We start from the raw sequence: 18,518 nt of genomic DNA, 5'->3' as shown, positions 1-18,518 counted from the left end.
GAGGTCGTGAGAGCTGAAATGGGGAGCATCCTGAGGGATTTTTACAATAATTCAAAAATGCCAAGAAAACACGTGTGAGAGTATCATTACTTTTAGTTAATTTCTGCAAAACGTGTAATTTTCTTGTATGTTATTTCTCCGTGTTGCAAATAATTTCAATGTAGGTTATAGTATTTAAATGAAGATACAAACAGACTTACATTGGTTGAAATTGCGCTCGCAATTTTGTAAAATTCTGTGGTGTGATGCAACCTTGAAATACAACGACTTTTTCGTTTAAATGTTATACTAAATGAGATGTTATTCCTACTAACAATTGCATATCAACATCATCTTCAATGAAAAACAATAAACTCCTTAATTAACAATACTCTGAATTCCAGCCATACTTTCCTGCCCTTTAAGACATCATCAAATCACTGTAAAGCATTGTTGATTCGGATAGTTGTTAATACTATCAGGTACACATTTACTGGATATCATGCAACATAATTATAACTCCACATTCTGAATGTTAGTTCAATGGAGTATAGCAATCGCTAACCGTGCTGTTACTCTTCAGTCTCTACATTGGAAAGATAATAGATGCAGAGGTAACATCAACTCACATATCTGGATAAAAGTCCAATAAAAACACACGAATGTGGAATACTTGACAAATGATCTACGTGACAGACCTATATTTTACTCACAAGTGCGTGTAGGCCCAGATTCAAAAGCACCCGAAATATAGACTCCAATTTAAGCACTGATGCTAATGTAAGAGGTATGGCCAAGGTCTATACTGCCTGTGCACTGCATAGGCTACCAGTGTTTTATTCTGAAAACAGGGAGCATAATGGTGCGGGTCTACCAAAATTATTCAGACCACTTAAACAAGTTTTTAAAACGAAATAAATTAATGTTGAGTGTGTAATTGATAGAACCCATACAAGGTTGATCTGTATCTTTAAATAGGCAGTTGAGGTCTAAATACCACAATTACCCTTTAAGCAGGTGGTTACAACCTAGTTGGCACCATAGTTTCTGTGCGCAAATGAAAAGGTGTTGCGTTTTCAAAAATGAAATGCTGTTGTTTTCGAAGTGAAAGGACAAACTAAATTTTGTTCCATATGGTGATATTTATTTCGGCCATAGTCTGACTGAAATGGATTCACATGTTTATTTCTTCTATTAAAAGCAATCCTGGATGAAAGGACAATATTTCATGATAAAATAGCAAAAAAATCAAGATGTAACAATTATTCGAGAGATGCAGCTGTCCTTTCCCTGCATTTTCTCCAAACGAAGAACAACACTCTCAGGTATGAAAGTGTAAGGGAACTTCCATCTTTCACTTTTGGAATACCTTGCAGAATCTTTGTATGAAGGATCGACACAGGTTGGAGCATGGCAGAACTCTGTTTTGTCGGAAATATACGAAGTCGGGTATATTTCGGTTTGGAAGGGCATCAACGTTGATTGCGGATAGACCGAGAACGACAGTAGACCTAAGCTAAAATGGGTTCAATCAGCTTTTGGATGTTTTGCACCTGGAATAAAACCATCAGATGCAGTTGGATGAGGACACTGCCCAGGTCTCCGAGCATGTTCCAAGTGTTCAGCAACAACACCATAACGATGCTTCAGAAAATGGTAGGATATAGGGTAATGTTTATTCACTTGTTCCTGGTTATTGAGCTCTTGTCATGTTTTCAACATTTCATGAGACAGTACTGTACAGTAATAATAATGCAATATTTTGTTTATATTTTTTGGGCATCTCAGGGTCATGAAGTCTCTCGGAAACCTCAGATCACTTTCCTGATAAACAACACAGACAAGTCAATAATTTGAAGGTGAGAAATACGCATAAAAAATGTTTTGTTCTATCCATAAACTTTTTTTCTAAGAGTGAATTAAACACTGAATTCAGAAAATATTCAGACCCCTTCACCTTTCCCACGTTACAGATCATTTCTAAAATTGATTACAAATAAATAAATAATCAATCTACACACAATATCTAATAATGAGAAAGCAACAACAGTTTTTCGTTTTGAATAAAATTAGCAAAAAAATTCTAAAAACATGTTTTGGCTTGGTCATTATGGGTTATTGTGTTTAGATTGATAAAACAAATATTTAATCCATTTTACAATAGTTCTGTAACATAACAAACTGTGCAGATAGTGAAGGGTTCTGAACACTTTCCGAATGCACTGTATATAATTAGGTTATAAGGAATATGCAGTTTGCTATAATTTTCAGATATTTGCCATCAATTCATAAGGCATATACTAATACAAATCAGCCTTCTTCTAGGCTGACGAACAGATGGCCTTCATTTCACATACTCTGAAATTGTACAGCAGGGGTAAATATGAGTCCACCGCCTGGGACCAGAAAGGAGTTGACAAGTTTATGAATTACCACTATCGCCAGACCTCGAATTGTTCACGGGAGCCTCGGTCTGACTCTGATGCCAAGGAGCTAGACCCGGCTGATACCCTAATATACATTGAAAGGGAGAAAGGTTAGTGGAGGAGTGGCGTAGCAAGTTCTGGGCCATCTCTGCCCAGGGCACGAACTTCGCCCACTCCTCCGGCCGGTCCTGGCAATAAGACCGCAGAAACCTACCCACATCCTGGTTAACTCTCTCCACCTGCCCATTACTCTTGGGGTGAAAACCTGAGGTAAGGCTGACCGAGACCCCCCAGACGTTCCATGAACACCTTCCAGACCCTTGATGTGATCTGGGGACCCCGATTAGACACTCTATCCTCAGGCACCCCGTAGTGCCGGAGAATGTGTGTAAACAGGGCCTCCGCAGTCTGTAGGGCGGTAGGGAGACTGCGCAAAGGGAGGAGATGACAGGACTTAGAAAAACGATCCACAACGACCAGGATTGTGGTGTTACCCTGTGAAGGTGGAAGATCAGTTTAAAAAAATCCACCGACAGGTGCGACCACGGCCGTTGTGGAACGAGTAAGGGTTGTAACTTAGTTCATTTTTGTTTTAAAAAAAAAACGAGTATATGCTCTAAATTTGCCGTGAATTTGACCGAATGTGGATGATGCTAATGATGGTTATAGCTATATTTTTCTAAACGTTTATTTAACCATGAAAATTCCATTCAGATATAGAATAATTGGATGATGATGACTACGACGTTCTTTGGAGGTGTATGTTTCTGATTATGCAGTTTTTATATTAGATTACCTTGTAACAATTAACTAACTGATGATGGCGTTGATTGTTCTAGATTGTTGGCCAATCAACAAATTAATGATTGTTTTCAAACTTGAGATGAATTACACTGTACTTGTGCAGTCAGTTAATTACAAATGTTGTTAAATGGGTCAACAGGTTTATTTCGGCAGCCGACAGTCGTGGTATGAAATAAATATATTACATCTGCTCATTTGTAGTGCATAGACTCCACTATGCTGTTGTTTTGAACTGCATATTGCCTATAAACAAATGAATATATGAATGAATGAATGAATGAAAGTCTGAATGAAAGACTGAATGAAAGAATGAATGAAAGACTGAATGAAAGACTGAATGAAAGACTGAATGGATGAAGGCATAGATGACTGAATATGTAAATGAATAAAAACAACATGATAATAGATGCATGTTTTTTTCTTTTAATTTTGGTATTAAATAATAAAGGAATAAATACATGTATAGCCTTCACATGTACATGTGAGGCCATTAAATAATTGGGCCATATATCCCAAAGCCTCCGGGGCGGCCTCGCCCTGTATAAAAGAAACCCGTGTTTTAGCCATTTGGGTGTCTCATACATTTCATGTTTAAACTTCCAATTTATCATTTTGAAATTGTACAAAATCATATACTGTAGTGTAGGCTATCAAAATCTTGATATATGGTACTGAAGTGTATTGCCTGTGTGTTCTTGCAAACATGCCTGTGTGTTCTTGTAAACATGCCTGTGTGTTCTTGTAAACATGCCTGTGTGTTCTTGTAAACATGCCTGTGTGTTCTTGTAAACATGCCTGTGTGTTCTTGTAAACATGCCTGTGTGTTCTTGTAAACATGCCTGTGTGTTCTTGTAAACATGCTCTGAAACATGTGAGCGACTTGTCTTTTAGACACAGAAGTGGATATTGTCCACTCTGAAATAAAGTGAACTGTATTGGAATAGTAACCTTAAATGATACAATTAAAATAAATGTAGGACTAATAATGAAATGTATTGAGAATCAAATTTGACACACCAAATAGCGGACTGGTGCAAAATTTAGTGGACTGGTGCATAAACTGCGTCCACCTGCAACGATCGGAGTCTGCTGTGCCTCGGCCGAACAGAGTCAGGCAGATACTCAACCATGCCATGTTTCTTTTGATAATATTTAAGTGTAACATACTTTCGAAATAATCAACAACCGATTATCTTAATCTTGATTCGATATGATACCTACACTGCTAAAGTTGTCCATCATATAATTAATTAACCGAAGTATCGCTATACGTGAAGGTATAAAACATTCCTTTGTGGTGAAGAAGGCTGCATGGTTCCGGCTTTAGCTTCCCTTTACAAGCCCCACTTTTTTTGCTATTGTGAAATTAATAAGAATGTTTGTTTTTTTTTGTCCAGCAAGTTAGGTTTTCATACGTGTCTTTGCATAGAATTGCATTTCATGAGGTCAGAAAGCAGTTATTCAGCAGGCAATTATATATATTTTTATTTTACCTTTATTTAACTAGACAAGTCAGTTAGAGAACAAACCCTTATTTACAATGACGGCCTAGGAACAGTGGGTTAACTGCCTTGTTCAGGGGCAGAACGACAGATTTGTACCTTGTCAGCTCGGGGTTTCGATCTGGCAAGCTTTCGGTTACTGGCCCAACATTCTAACCACTAGGCTACCCTGCCACCCCATATTCAATATTGAATATAAAAAAACGGTAACCGATTTCGAGAGTATAGTGCGGTGACATTGGCTTCTTTTCCTTTTCTCTCATGGTGTTCATTCTTACTACCTTGATTCGGTAAATTCCAAGGGGATCTTTTTACAGTTTGTTCATTTCTGGTTAATATAAGAGTATTTGCCCCAGATTAACCTTTTATTAGGCGCTTACCAAGACGACGAAAAATGATGACGAAGATGCGTGAGTTTGGCCTAATGTGAATGAGCAGAAAAGTCACATTGATGTATAGTCTCATATAATGACGGTGATGTGATGATGACGACGTTAACCCTCCTGTTGTGTTCATTTCATGTTAATTAATTTTGTGTTCCCGGTCCAAAATGACTTCCCCATTATAGCTGATTATAAATCCATAATAATACATATATTATCACCTAATGTTGTGTTTGATCTTTTTTTATCAACTTAAGCTCTTTTGAACATTACACGTTTTGAACTTCTCTTTACTATTTATGGGCTGTACTCCTCATTGACCTGAGCTCATAACACTCGTTTTTTAGTAAAAAAAAAAAAAGAAGCATAATGTATGGATTATTTTGACTATAACAAATACTCAGATTAAACCTATTGTGCTATTTATCACAGACTACTTTTTGTCAAAGTTTAACAAGGACTCTCTCCTCATTACCAGTGTCATGATCAAAGATATGATCAAGAGCCTCACATACAGTATATCGTTTGGTCATTGTGCTGCCACAGAACGAATTGTGAGCAAGGCATCAAAAAAGCTTTTATATACCAGAGCTTCGAGAAAAGTGCTATATATATTATTGAAACAATGTTGCGATTGTTTGTGAGAATGCCGACAGGTGTGGTTCCCGTGGGGGAAAGATTCTATCGGGGAAAGGTTCCGGTGGGGGTTGCCATGGAAGCGAAGAATTGGAGTGAGGTGTGTCTGTGTGTGCTCAAACACACATGTATGTGGAGGTCTGGGAGAGGAAGTTTGTCCATCTGATGAATGGGCATGTGCCTGAACTCAATTTTATACACTAATTGTAGTCTCACCCATTCATTTCTAATGATCGGTCAATTTTGACCGGGAACGTCACAAGTGTACAAAAGTTCAACAAAACACCCAAAATGTTATGAAAATCATCCAAATGTATTTTGTGTGTTCAGATGGACAAAGTCACGGAACCGTATGACAATTAGATTAAATGAACTAAATTTTTCCGAGCGAGAACTTGTAAATCGGTCCAATTCGACCGTAACACAGCAGGGGGGTTAATTTGAGATGTAGGTTAGTGACATATCGTTTAAATGGATCAACAAGTTTATTTTGGTAGCCTAGTCGTGTTATTAAATAAACATATTGCATCTGCACATTTGTGGTGCATAGACTCGAGTAGAATCTGTGGGTCAATCAACTTCATCACGATTTCATTTCGAACGTCCTCACAAGTAGAAAAGCTGCTGTCCTGAAACGAGAGAACCACACAGTAAAATAATGTATTCAAATAAAACCCTTCAATATAGGCTACTGTGTTATTTGAACATTTTGCTTTAGAAGTTGCTTCGTTTTGCTGAAGTAACGTTTTGTCGAACAACGTAGTGTCTCCATGAAAAGGTATCAACTTGTAGAATTCTCATCTGCATTTATCTGTGTAAAAAGAATCAACGTAATAAATGGTATTGTCATATCAGGGAAGACATTTCAATTTGCATTCAAAAAAAATCATACTCAGGCATTCAGATACATTTATTGTCTGTCGGGAAATTATATTTCTAAAGTAATCCAGGTTACTTTTGTTACATGACAGAGACAGAAGAGGTTCAGCAAATATCTTTCTCGGTGACCTAAATGATATATGCAGTTCAAACCATCTCTCTCTGTTGGGAAAAATAAATGGATGTAAATGAATGTGCTATACAATCATTCCCATTGAAGAAAATTATTTAAGTTTTTTGGGGGTATCTGTACTTTATTTTACTATTTATATTTTTGACTACTTTGACTTTTACTTCATTACATTCCTTCAGAAAATGTTAATATTTTTACTCCATACATTTTCCTTGACACCCAAAAGAACTCGTTAGGAAAATTGTCAAATTCACGCATTTATCAACAGAACATCCCTGGTCGTCCCTACGGCCTCTGATCTAGCGGACTCACTAAACACACGTTTTGTTTGTGAATTATGTCTAAATGTTGGAGTGTGCCCCTGGCTATCCGTAAATTTAGAAAACAAGAAAATGGTCATGTCTGGATTGATTAATATAAGGAATTGGAAATACTTTTACTTTTGATACTTATGTATATTTTAGCAATACCATTTACTTTTGATACTTAAGTATATTTTAAACCAAATACTTTTACTCAAGTAGGATTTTACTGGTTGAATTGTAATTTTACTTGAGTCATTTTCTATTAAGGTTTCTTTACCTCTACTCAAGTATGATAATTGGGTACTTTTTCCACCACTGAGAATAAGTGTGAGACACTGAAAAAGCACAGAGACGTAGTAAAATTCAACTACACACATTTTCAATATGCAATTTTGTTCACAGGTTATTCAAGCAGACAGGTAATACAGTTCAGTTCAACATAGGTACAAAAGGGAAATACAAAATATAAATATTAATTTATAATAATAAAAAACAATAAATTATGCATTTAAATATAATAAATAGACTAACAGGGTCCCACGTGATTGTTTGCATTCTTTATAAACTGTTAAGGGCGTAGCTTCTGAGATGAGTCCGGATGATCAGTGCATCTTTGCCTCAAAAATATCCAATCTTTGCAAATGATGTTTCGTCTCTTTCCTGATGAGCTCCCACGCCTGCGCACTGTAGTTCTGAAATACAAAGGAAAATGTAAATATCAGTGGTGTGGACTTTCTGGTCATATAATGATCATATTGTCTTGAACAACAAAGGGCTGGTGCCATATGTAATAATAATAATAATAATAATGTATGAAGCTTCTCCGAGTAGGAGTGCTGATTAAGGATCAGTTTTGCATTTCAGATCACTATGAATAAGGACATAGGCCTGACACTAGATCAGCACTTCTCTGAGATGCTTAATACATATGGCCCTAAAACCCCAAAAGTGTTACAAAACTGCTCCTGCTTAGCCTAGTTTATATTAATTTGATTAGATGTATTAAACACGTTGCCACCCGAAAACAAACTCACCATTTTTCTCAGAACCTTCCTATTCAACTTCTTGAAGTAGCGTTTCAGTCTCCTCTCAGGTTTCTTGGCAGGTAATACCTGTTGGACAAAATTAAAACATTAGCCTCCCACTGAACATAATAGCCCTCAGATTCTCACTTGTACAGTTAATAGTCTACACCTAAAACAGGGCCCTCCAACCCTGTTCCTGAAGAGATACGGTCCTTTAGGTGTTCACTACAATCCTCCTCTAGCACAGCCGATTAATTAGCTGGTTGATAAACTGAATCAGGTTAGTTACAACTGGGTTAGTTACAACCTACACGAGGGTAGCTCTCCATGAACAGGGTTGGAGAGCCCTGACCGACCGAGCCCTGACCGAAACAGGGACCATACTTTAAATAGAACCGTTACTTACACAGGATTTAAGGTTCTCAAACTGGCGTTCGAGAATGTTGAGGAAATTGTCCAGCTTTTTCTTGTCCCAGGTGACAGCCTTCATATTCCCATCAAACAGTTTTGTGATTTGATAGATGGTCTCGTTCCGGAATCTGACTTGGTCCTCAAACTACACGTGAACATGTAAAAAGAAGATTAAAAACAGTTTAGGCTTCAATTATGCCATCAATGTAACGTTGGGTCAAGACCGCTGTACTAAAGCATATCAGAACATGAAAAGTCAAAATTATAGTTTTTACCTTGGCGTCATCTATGCGTCGGTATAGTGATTCGGGGAAAAAGACAGGGGCCTCCTGCTCTGTGATGTCTCCTCCCTGGAATACAACGAATATAATATTTTAAGTCATTCGTCTAAAAGTATACCTTATACTGCAAGGACAGTATAGGCCTAATGTATATAGCCTCTCGTGATCGCTCTGTCATTATAGACCAGCGCCCTTTTACTATGGCTATTCACACATAGATTACAGTCTTCTAACACAAAGGCTAAACATGAAACACAATACTATTTTGCTTGGTTGTTTGTTTTGCAGTCCTTAATACATGCATTCAGTCTCCTCTTACAGTGTGCTGATAACTCACCATCTGGTCCAGCAGGGAAAGGCATTCTGCGCTCAAGTGACCGTAGTGGTGTCGGATCCAGTCACAGCAATGACACACGCTCTGCATACTGCAAATAATAAGACAAATACAACTCCAGCTCTGCATTGTATACATTGTAAATAGTAGTTTGCTTCGCTCTTAGTTTTCCAGTTGAGTTGAACATTTTGGCTCTTAACGAGTTTTATTTGAAGATGGGAAAGCGAAAATTGTACGGAGAATTTCCCTGATAAACCTACCGGAGGCGGGGACTTTAACTTTCCAGACTCTAGCTAGCAAATGCAGGCAAAGGAATTCCATGCCTTGTCCGACTTCTGGACGACCAAATGCCAGCGTTGAATGATAGTTTAACCACAACAATATATGTTATTTTATTTAGATATAGACTATTCGCGAGAATGAGCTATACGCGATCGTCGAAGTCGACATAAACCCCACAATTATGACATTTACCCACATAATAAGTAAATTTAGTGTGTTTCGTTCCCAAGTTAGTTCGAAATATTGTTTCGCTGCGGTCTGGCAAGTACTCAATGTTGCGCTTCAAATGAAAAGTGGAGGGGAGACATATGCGTCTCTCAACTTTTCATTTCAACAATGATTTAACCAACTTTTACCTGCTGGTGATGCAATTTTGACGAGCAATGACAACATGATTTATTGGCACTTTGTCCTTTTCTTTTCAAAGGAAAAATGAAAAATTATATTTGACCATACACTGAGTGTACAAATCATTATGAACACCTTCCTAATATTGAGTTGGACCCCATTTTGCCCCCAGAACACCATCAATTCGTCGGGGCATGGACTCTAAAAGGTGCCGAAAGCGTTCCACAGGGATGCTGGCCCACGTTGACTCCAATGCGTCCCACAAATGTGTCAATTTGGCTGGATGTTCATTGGGTGGTGGACCATTCTTGTTTTTTTACCTTTATTTAACTAGGTAAGTCAGTTAACTGCTGGAAAAGCATAGGCCTTATGTCTATTTCGGATATTGAGAGACAATATACATTGTTGATGTTATGGAGCCGCCAATAAGGCTAGGTTTCACTGCTGGTCTCAGATCCCTTCATCACTTTCTCTTAGCCTAGGCTTTCTCCGTGCTTTCTTTGTCTGTCTGTCTGTCTGTCTGTCTGTCTGTCGGTCTGTCAGTCTTACCCAATGCTCTTTCACCTGGGAAGCGTAACATGAGCCTGATACAACATTGTAGCCACAATTCACCGTTTTTCCAAAATGAATAATTAGACAAAACAGAAATTATTTATAATATGTCTCTGTGATTCAATAGTTAATCATTACATTACTTTTAAGTTAAAACACTATTTGTTTTGCTCAGAGTCTGTCAGTAACTCTATTAGAGGCAGATGATCTACTCTTTTTGGCTGCTTCTGATGACGTTTGCATATATTGACAATAGAATCTCGAAACTATGCTGGTATTATTTTGTCCTTTATTATATATATATATATGTATTATTATATCCTTATCTATGAATATGTTTTATTAGTAGCAGTAATAATTAGTAAATGGCACCATGTAAAGTTCTATTTGGACCCAATTTTGGTTCAGGGAGGAAGGTTCTATATTTGGTTCAGTGAAAGAGTGTAAGCATATTAACGGAATCATTCTGTAAACATATTGTTTCATAAAAAGTGGCAATGCAAACAAATTACTTTGGTAAACACAGGATACATGCTTCTTGTTGTTTTTACTTTTCCATTTCATATCAATTACATTGATATAACTTTTTACTCTAGAACATTCAAAGTGAAAAATATAACCAACCATACATATTCATTGTTGACACATGCATTTGATACATGTTATTCACAATTACAGTATCAAGACCTAGAAATCCCCCAAAATATCCAGTACAAAGACAGAAGGAGACAAGAGAGAACAGTCTGAACATTTAAATACAGATTACAGAGCGATGTGGAAAGGTCTACATTCCACAAGCTTTCTCATAGCATAAGAAAAGCATGTTTCTCTTTGAGGTTAAAGAGAAAGTCTCCCCACCGTTTCAAGTTTTGGCTTGACAACCTTGTCGCCATTGCTTGACCCTCTGAAATAAAACCAAAAGAAGACAGTTAATTAGTATTACAGTTTACATAATTTATCCTAATGTTCATCTAAAACTAGAATAATGGTACAAAGATTTTAATTATTTTAATAATTTCCTCATTAATTAAGCCGCAAATGTAGAAATTACTTTTCTGTCTTTGAAACCGGTCCACCACTTGGGTTCCTCCTCCTGAAGTTTAAAGTTGTGTTCTAGAGGTAAAGAACAAACCAATATTGATCCTACAGTGACAGATTAAAGTGAATTGATTTCGTCAAAGTGTTAGTGTTGGTTAGTTATAATTTTACTGGTGAGATTATTGAAAGAATGATGTGAAATAAAAACAGGCAATTGTAAAAAACGGATCTTTCCTCCCAACAGCTAAAGGTCCTGAAGATTCTGCACATGTGCAGGACCCCCCAACTCCACACAGTCTCCTCTCCATTCATAGAGAACAGGCTAGCCTACTGTGGATAATGCTGCTCATTTAATAAAGTTAGATCAAATCTGAATCTATTTCTGCAAGATCACATAATGATCGTTTTCTACATAACATAACCAAATATAATAGCGTAGTATAACGTTACTTACTGTAAGACAACAACAACAAAAAACACCTAATTTCTCATGACATTGAGACATCGATTGTGCTGCTAGGCAACATATGTGCTTTGATTGAAACTAAACAGGTAGGCTATGCTACAGTTTGTTAACACCCTCTGCTCTACAATTCACTCATTGTACGTCATTTAAAACAACACTATAGGCTACTACGAAACTGTAGCCTACAACTCAAGAAAATCTAAATGCATATCCTCATGAAACTGATTGAGATCAAATGGTAGGTATGCAGATTCTGCATGACGTTTCACTGGAACCATTTGAAGAGTTGTTATTCACAATTGACTGTGAGAAATGTGAAGGGAGGTTCACCATGAGTAGAGCTGGGACTGTGCGCAAAGTTGAGAATACTGCACCTGCGCAGAAGCCCCAGGTCCCCCAGCCACCTGGAAGCAGTGTCCAAAAAAATACGTATCTGCAGCCTTGGCCGATGCAAAAAAATATTTGCCAACTGAAACTTCAGGTTTTTTAAATGGGTTTCTTCCCAAATGTACAAATTATTGTCTCTAGTTGATTTTAAATGACAACATTCCAAACTCGTTTATTATGATCTATTAAATTATGGCATCATTCTGTTGGCATCATTCTACTGTTGTGGCTAATCCTTATTGTGTCTATCTTCACATAGATGGGTCAGACCACCATAAATAAAAAAGAACTGTCTTATAAATTAGGATTATTTTAGATGATGACACCTAGCTATATAGTATCTAACTATAGCTACTGAAAAAAATTATGTCGTTTGGCTATTTTTTTGGGGGAAGAACATTGTTTGCATCCATCAGCTAGCTATCTTTTTTTTATGACGCGAGACAACTTTAGCAGCATCAGAGCATACTTATCGAAGAATCGTTGTGACATATATGTAGTGATAGTGTAATCAGTGTGTAATAACTACGTAAAAATGTATAAACGCGTTAAATTATTATGTGACAAGTAGTCATATTCAGGTCCTGATTGGTGAACAAGCTTATTTGACACGGCAAATAGTGTTATTTGACACGTCATTATGCGCATCAATATGGGCACACAGAATAGTGGACTGGAAGCAATTTAAATTACTCACCATATCTAAGAGCAGATCTATGCTCAGATCGTTCAGTCTGCCCAACCGCGTCCACCTGCACGTATGGGATGCTGCAGTGTCTAGCAGAACAGAGTCAGACAGACGCACATCCATTTCAAGCCATGTTTCTTTTGATAGAACTTGAGAGCAACAGACATTATAAATGATTAACAACCTATTATCTTGATTCGATATGATACCTACATTGTTGAAGTATAAAACCAAGTATCGCTCCATGAAGATATAAAACAATTATTTGAGTTGAAGAAGGTTGCATTGTTCAGGCTTTTGCTTCACTTTATAAGCCCACATTTTCAGTGAGTGATTCTTAATTATGCTATCGTGAAATTAATCAGATGAATATAATGCAAGTGAACAGTTTTCATACATGTATATGTAAAGAATTGCATTGGAGCCATGCATTTCATGATAACAGTAAGCAGATATTTAGCGGGCAATAATTGAATATGAAAAACGAATTACTGTAACACAATGGTGCAGGTCTCTGTCTTATTAAATGAGGGCCATGTTCAATATAAATATGCTGAAATTGTGCATATTGCACACCACACTTTTCAGATTCTGTGTAGGGTTAGCTAGATCCGTTGTTTCAAATGACATTTCACAGAGACCACATTTTGCTCACACATGATGTCTGTTGACTCTCTTTTAATCAGATTGCAGTGCAATCTAAACATATGGCTGTTCAGTATTTGTAAAACACATATTTGAAATGTAAATGCATGTTATTAATAGAGAGACTGATAGTGTTGAATGAAGGCTAAAGATCGACCATTTTACCTCACTGCTTGTGAAATCACAGTGCACCTGTTCAGTCTATTCGGCTAAAATTGTTCCGATTACGGTATTGATAGTGGATCGCAATTCCACAGAGTGGGTTGGAACCATAGAATTAGGATTTCGAATAATTTAATAGGATCTCTAGAGTAGGAACTGAATTCGTATAGGAACTTTAAGTACAACGTTCCAAACAGGTCCGCCATGTCCAATGCTAAAACACACTTAATTAAAAAAAGGATTTTCAATTTAACCACATTTTGAGAAGATACATTTGACTTGATATTAGGGCTTTCCTTAACGGATTCGTAGGCTAAAGCAGTAAATGTACTGCCATCCATATGTTCTGAGCATGTTTAATACAAATATGAATGTTCACACATCGACAGACTGGGCTACAGAATGAGCACTCCGATTAACAATATTTAAAACTATAGAAATGTTTATTAACTTAACATTTGATGAAGAGCAACATATTTTCAAATAGATGAATCAATAAATTCATGAATAGGCATACATAAAAAATAACCTTGTTAATTAAATAAATAAATAAATACATGAATAAATAATACTGCTGTTTCACGTTGCACATTACATGATTGTAGAATAGTAAGCTTTTAAAATCAAACACAACTGTAAAAAAGTTCTGCAAGTTCAAATTCATGTTCTGTTGGCCCACAGAAGGCTATCAGAGTTGTGTTCCAGAATGAACTGTAGGCTGTACAGGAGCTCCTTTCGAACCACTTCCCAGGCGCAGTAACTGAAATTCTGTGAAAATACAAATAAACTGTTAGGGCAATGTAGGGTAATATTGTCCAATGTAGAGATATCATTAAAACAATGTGTATATTTGTGTTTAACCTATAGTCTACCTTTTCTTTTAGGACTGCTGCAATGTTCCCAAAGTACGTCTTCAGTCCTTCTGTCCTGATGAGATAATCACTTGTATCCACACTGCCCATCATCTGCCAGAAAGAAAAAGGCAGGCGATGAATAATAATAAAAATGCCACAATACCACAATTAAACAGTTAACCTATCTGTGTTGGCATAGTAACTCACACATTTGCTCTCTTCAATCTGGCGGTATACAATATTCTGAAAATTCTCTAACTTCCGTTGGTCCCACTTAGAGGGCAGGTCGTCAGCTCCAAACAATGTGTCGATGTTCTTCAATGTCTCATAAATAGCTTTAGCACCACTGCTACTCAACTGAAACGGACAACAACAATAATTTCAAATAACATAAATGGCAATTTAAAGTTATCTACTTTTTAATCTTAACGGTTGCAAATACTCTGTCATGCTGTAAATAACACTTCGACATGCTCGCTTGCCCTTACCTGTGATTCGCCGGAGATTGTAAATGCGGTGGCTGGGAATGCCACGAAGACATTCTCCTGCAGGCACTCCAGAGGAAAATTACCCCCCTGAAAGTTAGAGAAAACACCGCATTCACGTTGAGCTATTCAGTTAAACATAGTTGGATAATACAAGACAAAAGCAATTTAAAAAATGTACCATGTCTCTCAGTAGGTTGTGGGTTATTCGCACCAGCTGTCCTTGTAGCTGGCAAGGCATGGGCATGGAGCAAACTTGCGCAAGGCAAAGGAAGGCGCTCATCCAAGTAATAGTCTGAAGTGCCATTCTTATTGTAGTTAGATGATCTGCAGCAGATGATCATTGTTAGTCGAATATAATCCTGAAAATAATTAATCTTTTGTATCCTGAAGCAAATATCAAATGATAGCATATTGTTGACTCACCTGTTGCCAGTAAATTGCAAATTTCCTCCAGTGAGAATGTGGTTTGTGTTCTGATCCCATATCTGCGGGTGAATTTAAATAGTGAGGATTGAAAGGATGTACAAAAAGTGAAAGGGTGTCTCGCTAAATTAAGAGTTAAAATGAATGAATTTGGGAAACTTTTGCCTAGTGAACCGCAAGACCGGATTTCTCTTTCCATGTGCTCCACTTCCCTCTCATCGTGTTTCGAGTGTTCCTTCATGGGAGGCACGTTGAAAGAAAGTAACTCAAAGCTGGTCTTGTGAAAGCTCAAACGTTTCTAAGAAAGACAGGGAGAAGGAGAGAGAGATAGAATGTCGACCCCTTAACTATACAATGAATGCAGTAGACCTCTTTAAGTCTTTATTAACACCAACATTAAACTAATGGCACTTTTGTGGACTAAGGGTAGGCTTACTACAATGTTTGTTTTTCAATCACAAACTGCTATTTGCTTGTTTGTTTGTCTCTCTTTCTCTGTTTGTGTGGGTGTGTGAGAGGGAGGGAGGGAGAGATGATGATTTGATATGATCTCGTTCTGTTTGGATCTTCTGTCTTTAATCCAATTCATGTCTATACGTTTGAATTAAACTCTTGATAATAACTGATGATTCAATAACTGATGAACATTAACATTTGACTATTTATTCCTTACGAGAGACAAAGCAAGGATATTCCTGTAAATATACCAATGTGTTGTGAAGACGTTATCGTAGGTTTATTAGAAAAATAGCTAAATCCTAATAATACTACTTTTCATCGTCTGGGATATGCTTAGCAAAAAGGGACATTTCTGTGATTGCTACATCCCATATAGACTTTTAAATTAATGATAGACAGGCTTATTGACTCTTAAAGAATATATACCTTTTAAATGCCTCATGAGCTTCGTTCACCTGTCTTACCTCAACAGAACCCAAAATGTTATTTTTTATGACATTGTTTGAAACTACATCTAAACAAACATGGTATAGCTTCAAAATGTAGTTAAAATTATAATTTTAAACTCTTGGATGGTCATTACTTGAATCAATATCTCTCTGACAGTGGTTACTTTTATTGAAACCTATCACTCAGCTATTTACCAAAATAGGGGTTGAGTGACCACCATGCTGTTGTTTTGAACTGCATATTGCCTATAAACAAATTAATGCATGAAAGTCTGAATGGATGAATGCATGGATGACAGAATATGTAAATGAATACAAACAATATGATAATAGATGCATGTTTTTATTTTTGTATTTTAGTATATAATGGTAAAGGAATAAATAAATACATAGCCTTCACATATAAATAAATCAGTCAGTCAGTAAATATATCATCCATCAATCTATTAGCCAGCCTCAGGTACATGTCACATGTCTCTGATGATTATGTGGTTTGTCCAACGGACCGCTTCTTCCTCACTGCTTGACTCTGCAGTGGATTTCGTCACCGCTTGACTCTGCTGTCGAGGAATGCTGCGCCAACGCATCCGACGACAAAAACGGCGTTTGGAAGTTCCATGTTTCACATGTGAGTTGTGGCAGCAAAATGCATCCGATTTGCGGTGATGTAGAACTTTTCATCTGATTAATTTAGCCTCTTTTCGAGGACATTTGATATTGGACCCACCTTTTGTTTCAAGACGGTGCTCAGCTTGTCGAAATATGTTTTCATGACGCGTTACCAGAAGTAACCGAGCCTCCATCTCCAGAGGATGCCCCAACACCACACCCGACCTGGAGACAATATAAAATGGTGGTCAGGGAATTAGTTCTGTCTTAAGATATGTTCTGAAAATATTATGCAAAAATAATTTAGATTAAATCACAATTTAAAGACCTGTGCCAATTATTGTCTGCCCCCCCAAATATAGCTTAGGCTCCACAATGAGGGATCATACTTACGCATCCCTCTAGTTTCTTAACTTAACTAGGTCATCTGTTTATCAACAGGTTCAGCCTTTCCTTGTTCCACGTGACAGGAGTCAGGCCATTAAATAACTGGGCAATGTATCCCGAAGCCTCTAATGCAACCACAGAGATGTCCACGCCCTGCAAAATAGAAAATAGGGTTTTAGGCATTAGGGTGTCTCCTTAATTCCATGGTAAAACGTCCAATTTATCATTTTGAAATTGTAAAAAAATAATATACTATAGTTTAGGCTATCAAAATCTTGCTATATGATACTGAAGTGTATCCTGTCTGTGTGTTCTTGTAAACATGCTCTGGAAACATGCGCTCGACTTTTCCTTTAGACACAGAGCTGGATACTGTCCACCCTGAAATAAAGTCATATCAATGTCAAAAAGTGAACTGTATTGGAATAGTAACCTTATATTAAACGTTGTGGTACAGATAGTGAAAGCATTGGTTAAATAAAATGTGTTATAATGAAATTAAATAAATGTAGGACTAATAATGAGATGTATTGAGCATCAATCTGTGATCAACAAAGAGCGGAATTTGGTGCAAAATTTAGCGGGTTGGTGCATAAACTGCGTCCACCTGCACCAATCGAGGTCAGCTGTGCCTCGGCCGAACAGAGTCAGGCAGACACTCAACTATTTCCATAGAACCATGTTTCTTTTGATATCACTTAAGTGTAGCAGACTTTTCGAAATTATTAACAACCGATTATCTTAATCTTGATTCGATATGATACCTACATTGCTAAAGTTGTCCATCTTCTACAATTATGATGAAGTAGCCCATCTTATATAATTAACCCTAGTGCCGCTGTACGTTGAGATATAAACATTCCTTTGTGGTGAAGAAGGTTGCATGGTTCAGGCTTTAGCTTCCCTTTAAAAATCCAACTTTTCAGTGGGTGATTCTTAATTATGATATTGTAAAATTAATAAGAGTGTTTTTTGTCCAGCAAAATAACAGTTTTCATACATGTCTTTGCATAGAATTGCATTGGAGCAATGCATTTCATGAGGTCAGACAGCAGTTATTCAGCAAGCAATATTGAATATAAAAAACTAATAAAACAGTAGCCTATTTCTACAATGGTGCAGGGCTTCATCTTAGTAAATGAGGGCCATGGTCAATATTGTGGACATTGCACACCACATTTTT

At 37.1% G+C, this 18,518-nt stretch overlaps 3 protein-coding genes across 3 annotated transcripts in view; 1 reads left to right on the top strand and 2 right to left on the bottom strand.

Moving 5' to 3' along the window:
- The window catches only part of LOC139422509 (interferon a3-like), a 119,184-nt gene that overhangs the window by 72,779 nt on the left and 27,887 nt on the right, over positions 1 to 18,518 (top strand). The window lies entirely within an intron of this gene.
- LOC139422157 (interferon a3-like) lies at positions 7,650 to 9,378 on the bottom strand. Its single transcript, XM_071173311.1, has 6 exons — positions 9,359 to 9,378; positions 9,102 to 9,189; positions 8,759 to 8,833; positions 8,479 to 8,628; positions 8,082 to 8,159; positions 7,650 to 7,739 (listed from the first exon to the last, which is right to left on the bottom strand). The coding sequence occupies exons 2-6, from the start codon at positions 9,186 to 9,188 to the stop codon at positions 7,650 to 7,652; spliced, it is 480 nt and encodes a 159-aa protein (XP_071029412.1). The 5' UTR covers position 9,189; positions 9,359 to 9,378.
- Positions 14,327 to 15,312, bottom strand: LOC139422156 (interferon alpha-7-like). Its single transcript, XM_071173310.1, has 5 exons — positions 15,187 to 15,312; positions 15,009 to 15,095; positions 14,728 to 14,877; positions 14,539 to 14,631; positions 14,327 to 14,434 (listed from the first exon to the last, which is right to left on the bottom strand). The coding sequence occupies exons 1-5, from the start codon at positions 15,310 to 15,312 to the stop codon at positions 14,327 to 14,329; spliced, it is 564 nt and encodes a 187-aa protein (XP_071029411.1).

The sequence above is a fragment of the Oncorhynchus clarkii genome, chromosome 12 (genome assembly GCF_045791955.1).
Source record: "Oncorhynchus clarkii lewisi isolate Uvic-CL-2024 chromosome 12, UVic_Ocla_1.0, whole genome shotgun sequence".
Classification (NCBI taxonomy): domain Eukaryota; kingdom Metazoa; phylum Chordata; class Actinopteri; order Salmoniformes; family Salmonidae; genus Oncorhynchus; species Oncorhynchus clarkii.
Note: the sequence above shows the minus strand (reverse complement) of the source record. Positions and strands in the feature narration are given on the sequence as shown.

Excerpts from the sequence above, each read along its gene's own strand:
- LOC139422157 (XM_071173311.1), bottom strand. The coding sequence starts at position 9,188 with ATGCAGAGCGTGTGTCATTGCTGTGACTGGATCCGACACCACTACGGT. Across the intron at positions 8,834-9,101 it reads TTTCCCTGCTGGACCAGATG|GGAGGAGACATCACAGAGCA; the intron begins GTGAGTTATCAG and ends GTTGTATTCCAG. Across the intron at positions 8,629-8,758 it reads GACGCATAGATGACGCCAAG|TTTGAGGACCAAGTCAGATT; the intron begins GTAAAAACTATA and ends GTTCACGTGTAG.
- LOC139422156 (XM_071173310.1), bottom strand. The coding sequence starts at position 15,312 with ATGGCACTTCAGACTATTACTTGGATGAGCGCCTTCCTTTGCCTTGCG. Across the intron at positions 14,878-15,008 it reads CAATCTCCGGCGAATCACAG|TTGAGTAGCAGTGGTGCTAA; the intron begins GTAAGGGCAAGC and ends TGTCCGTTTCAG. Across the intron at positions 14,632-14,727 it reads AGATTGAAGAGAGCAAATGT|ATGATGGGCAGTGTGGATAC; the intron begins GTGAGTTACTAT and ends TCTTTCTGGCAG.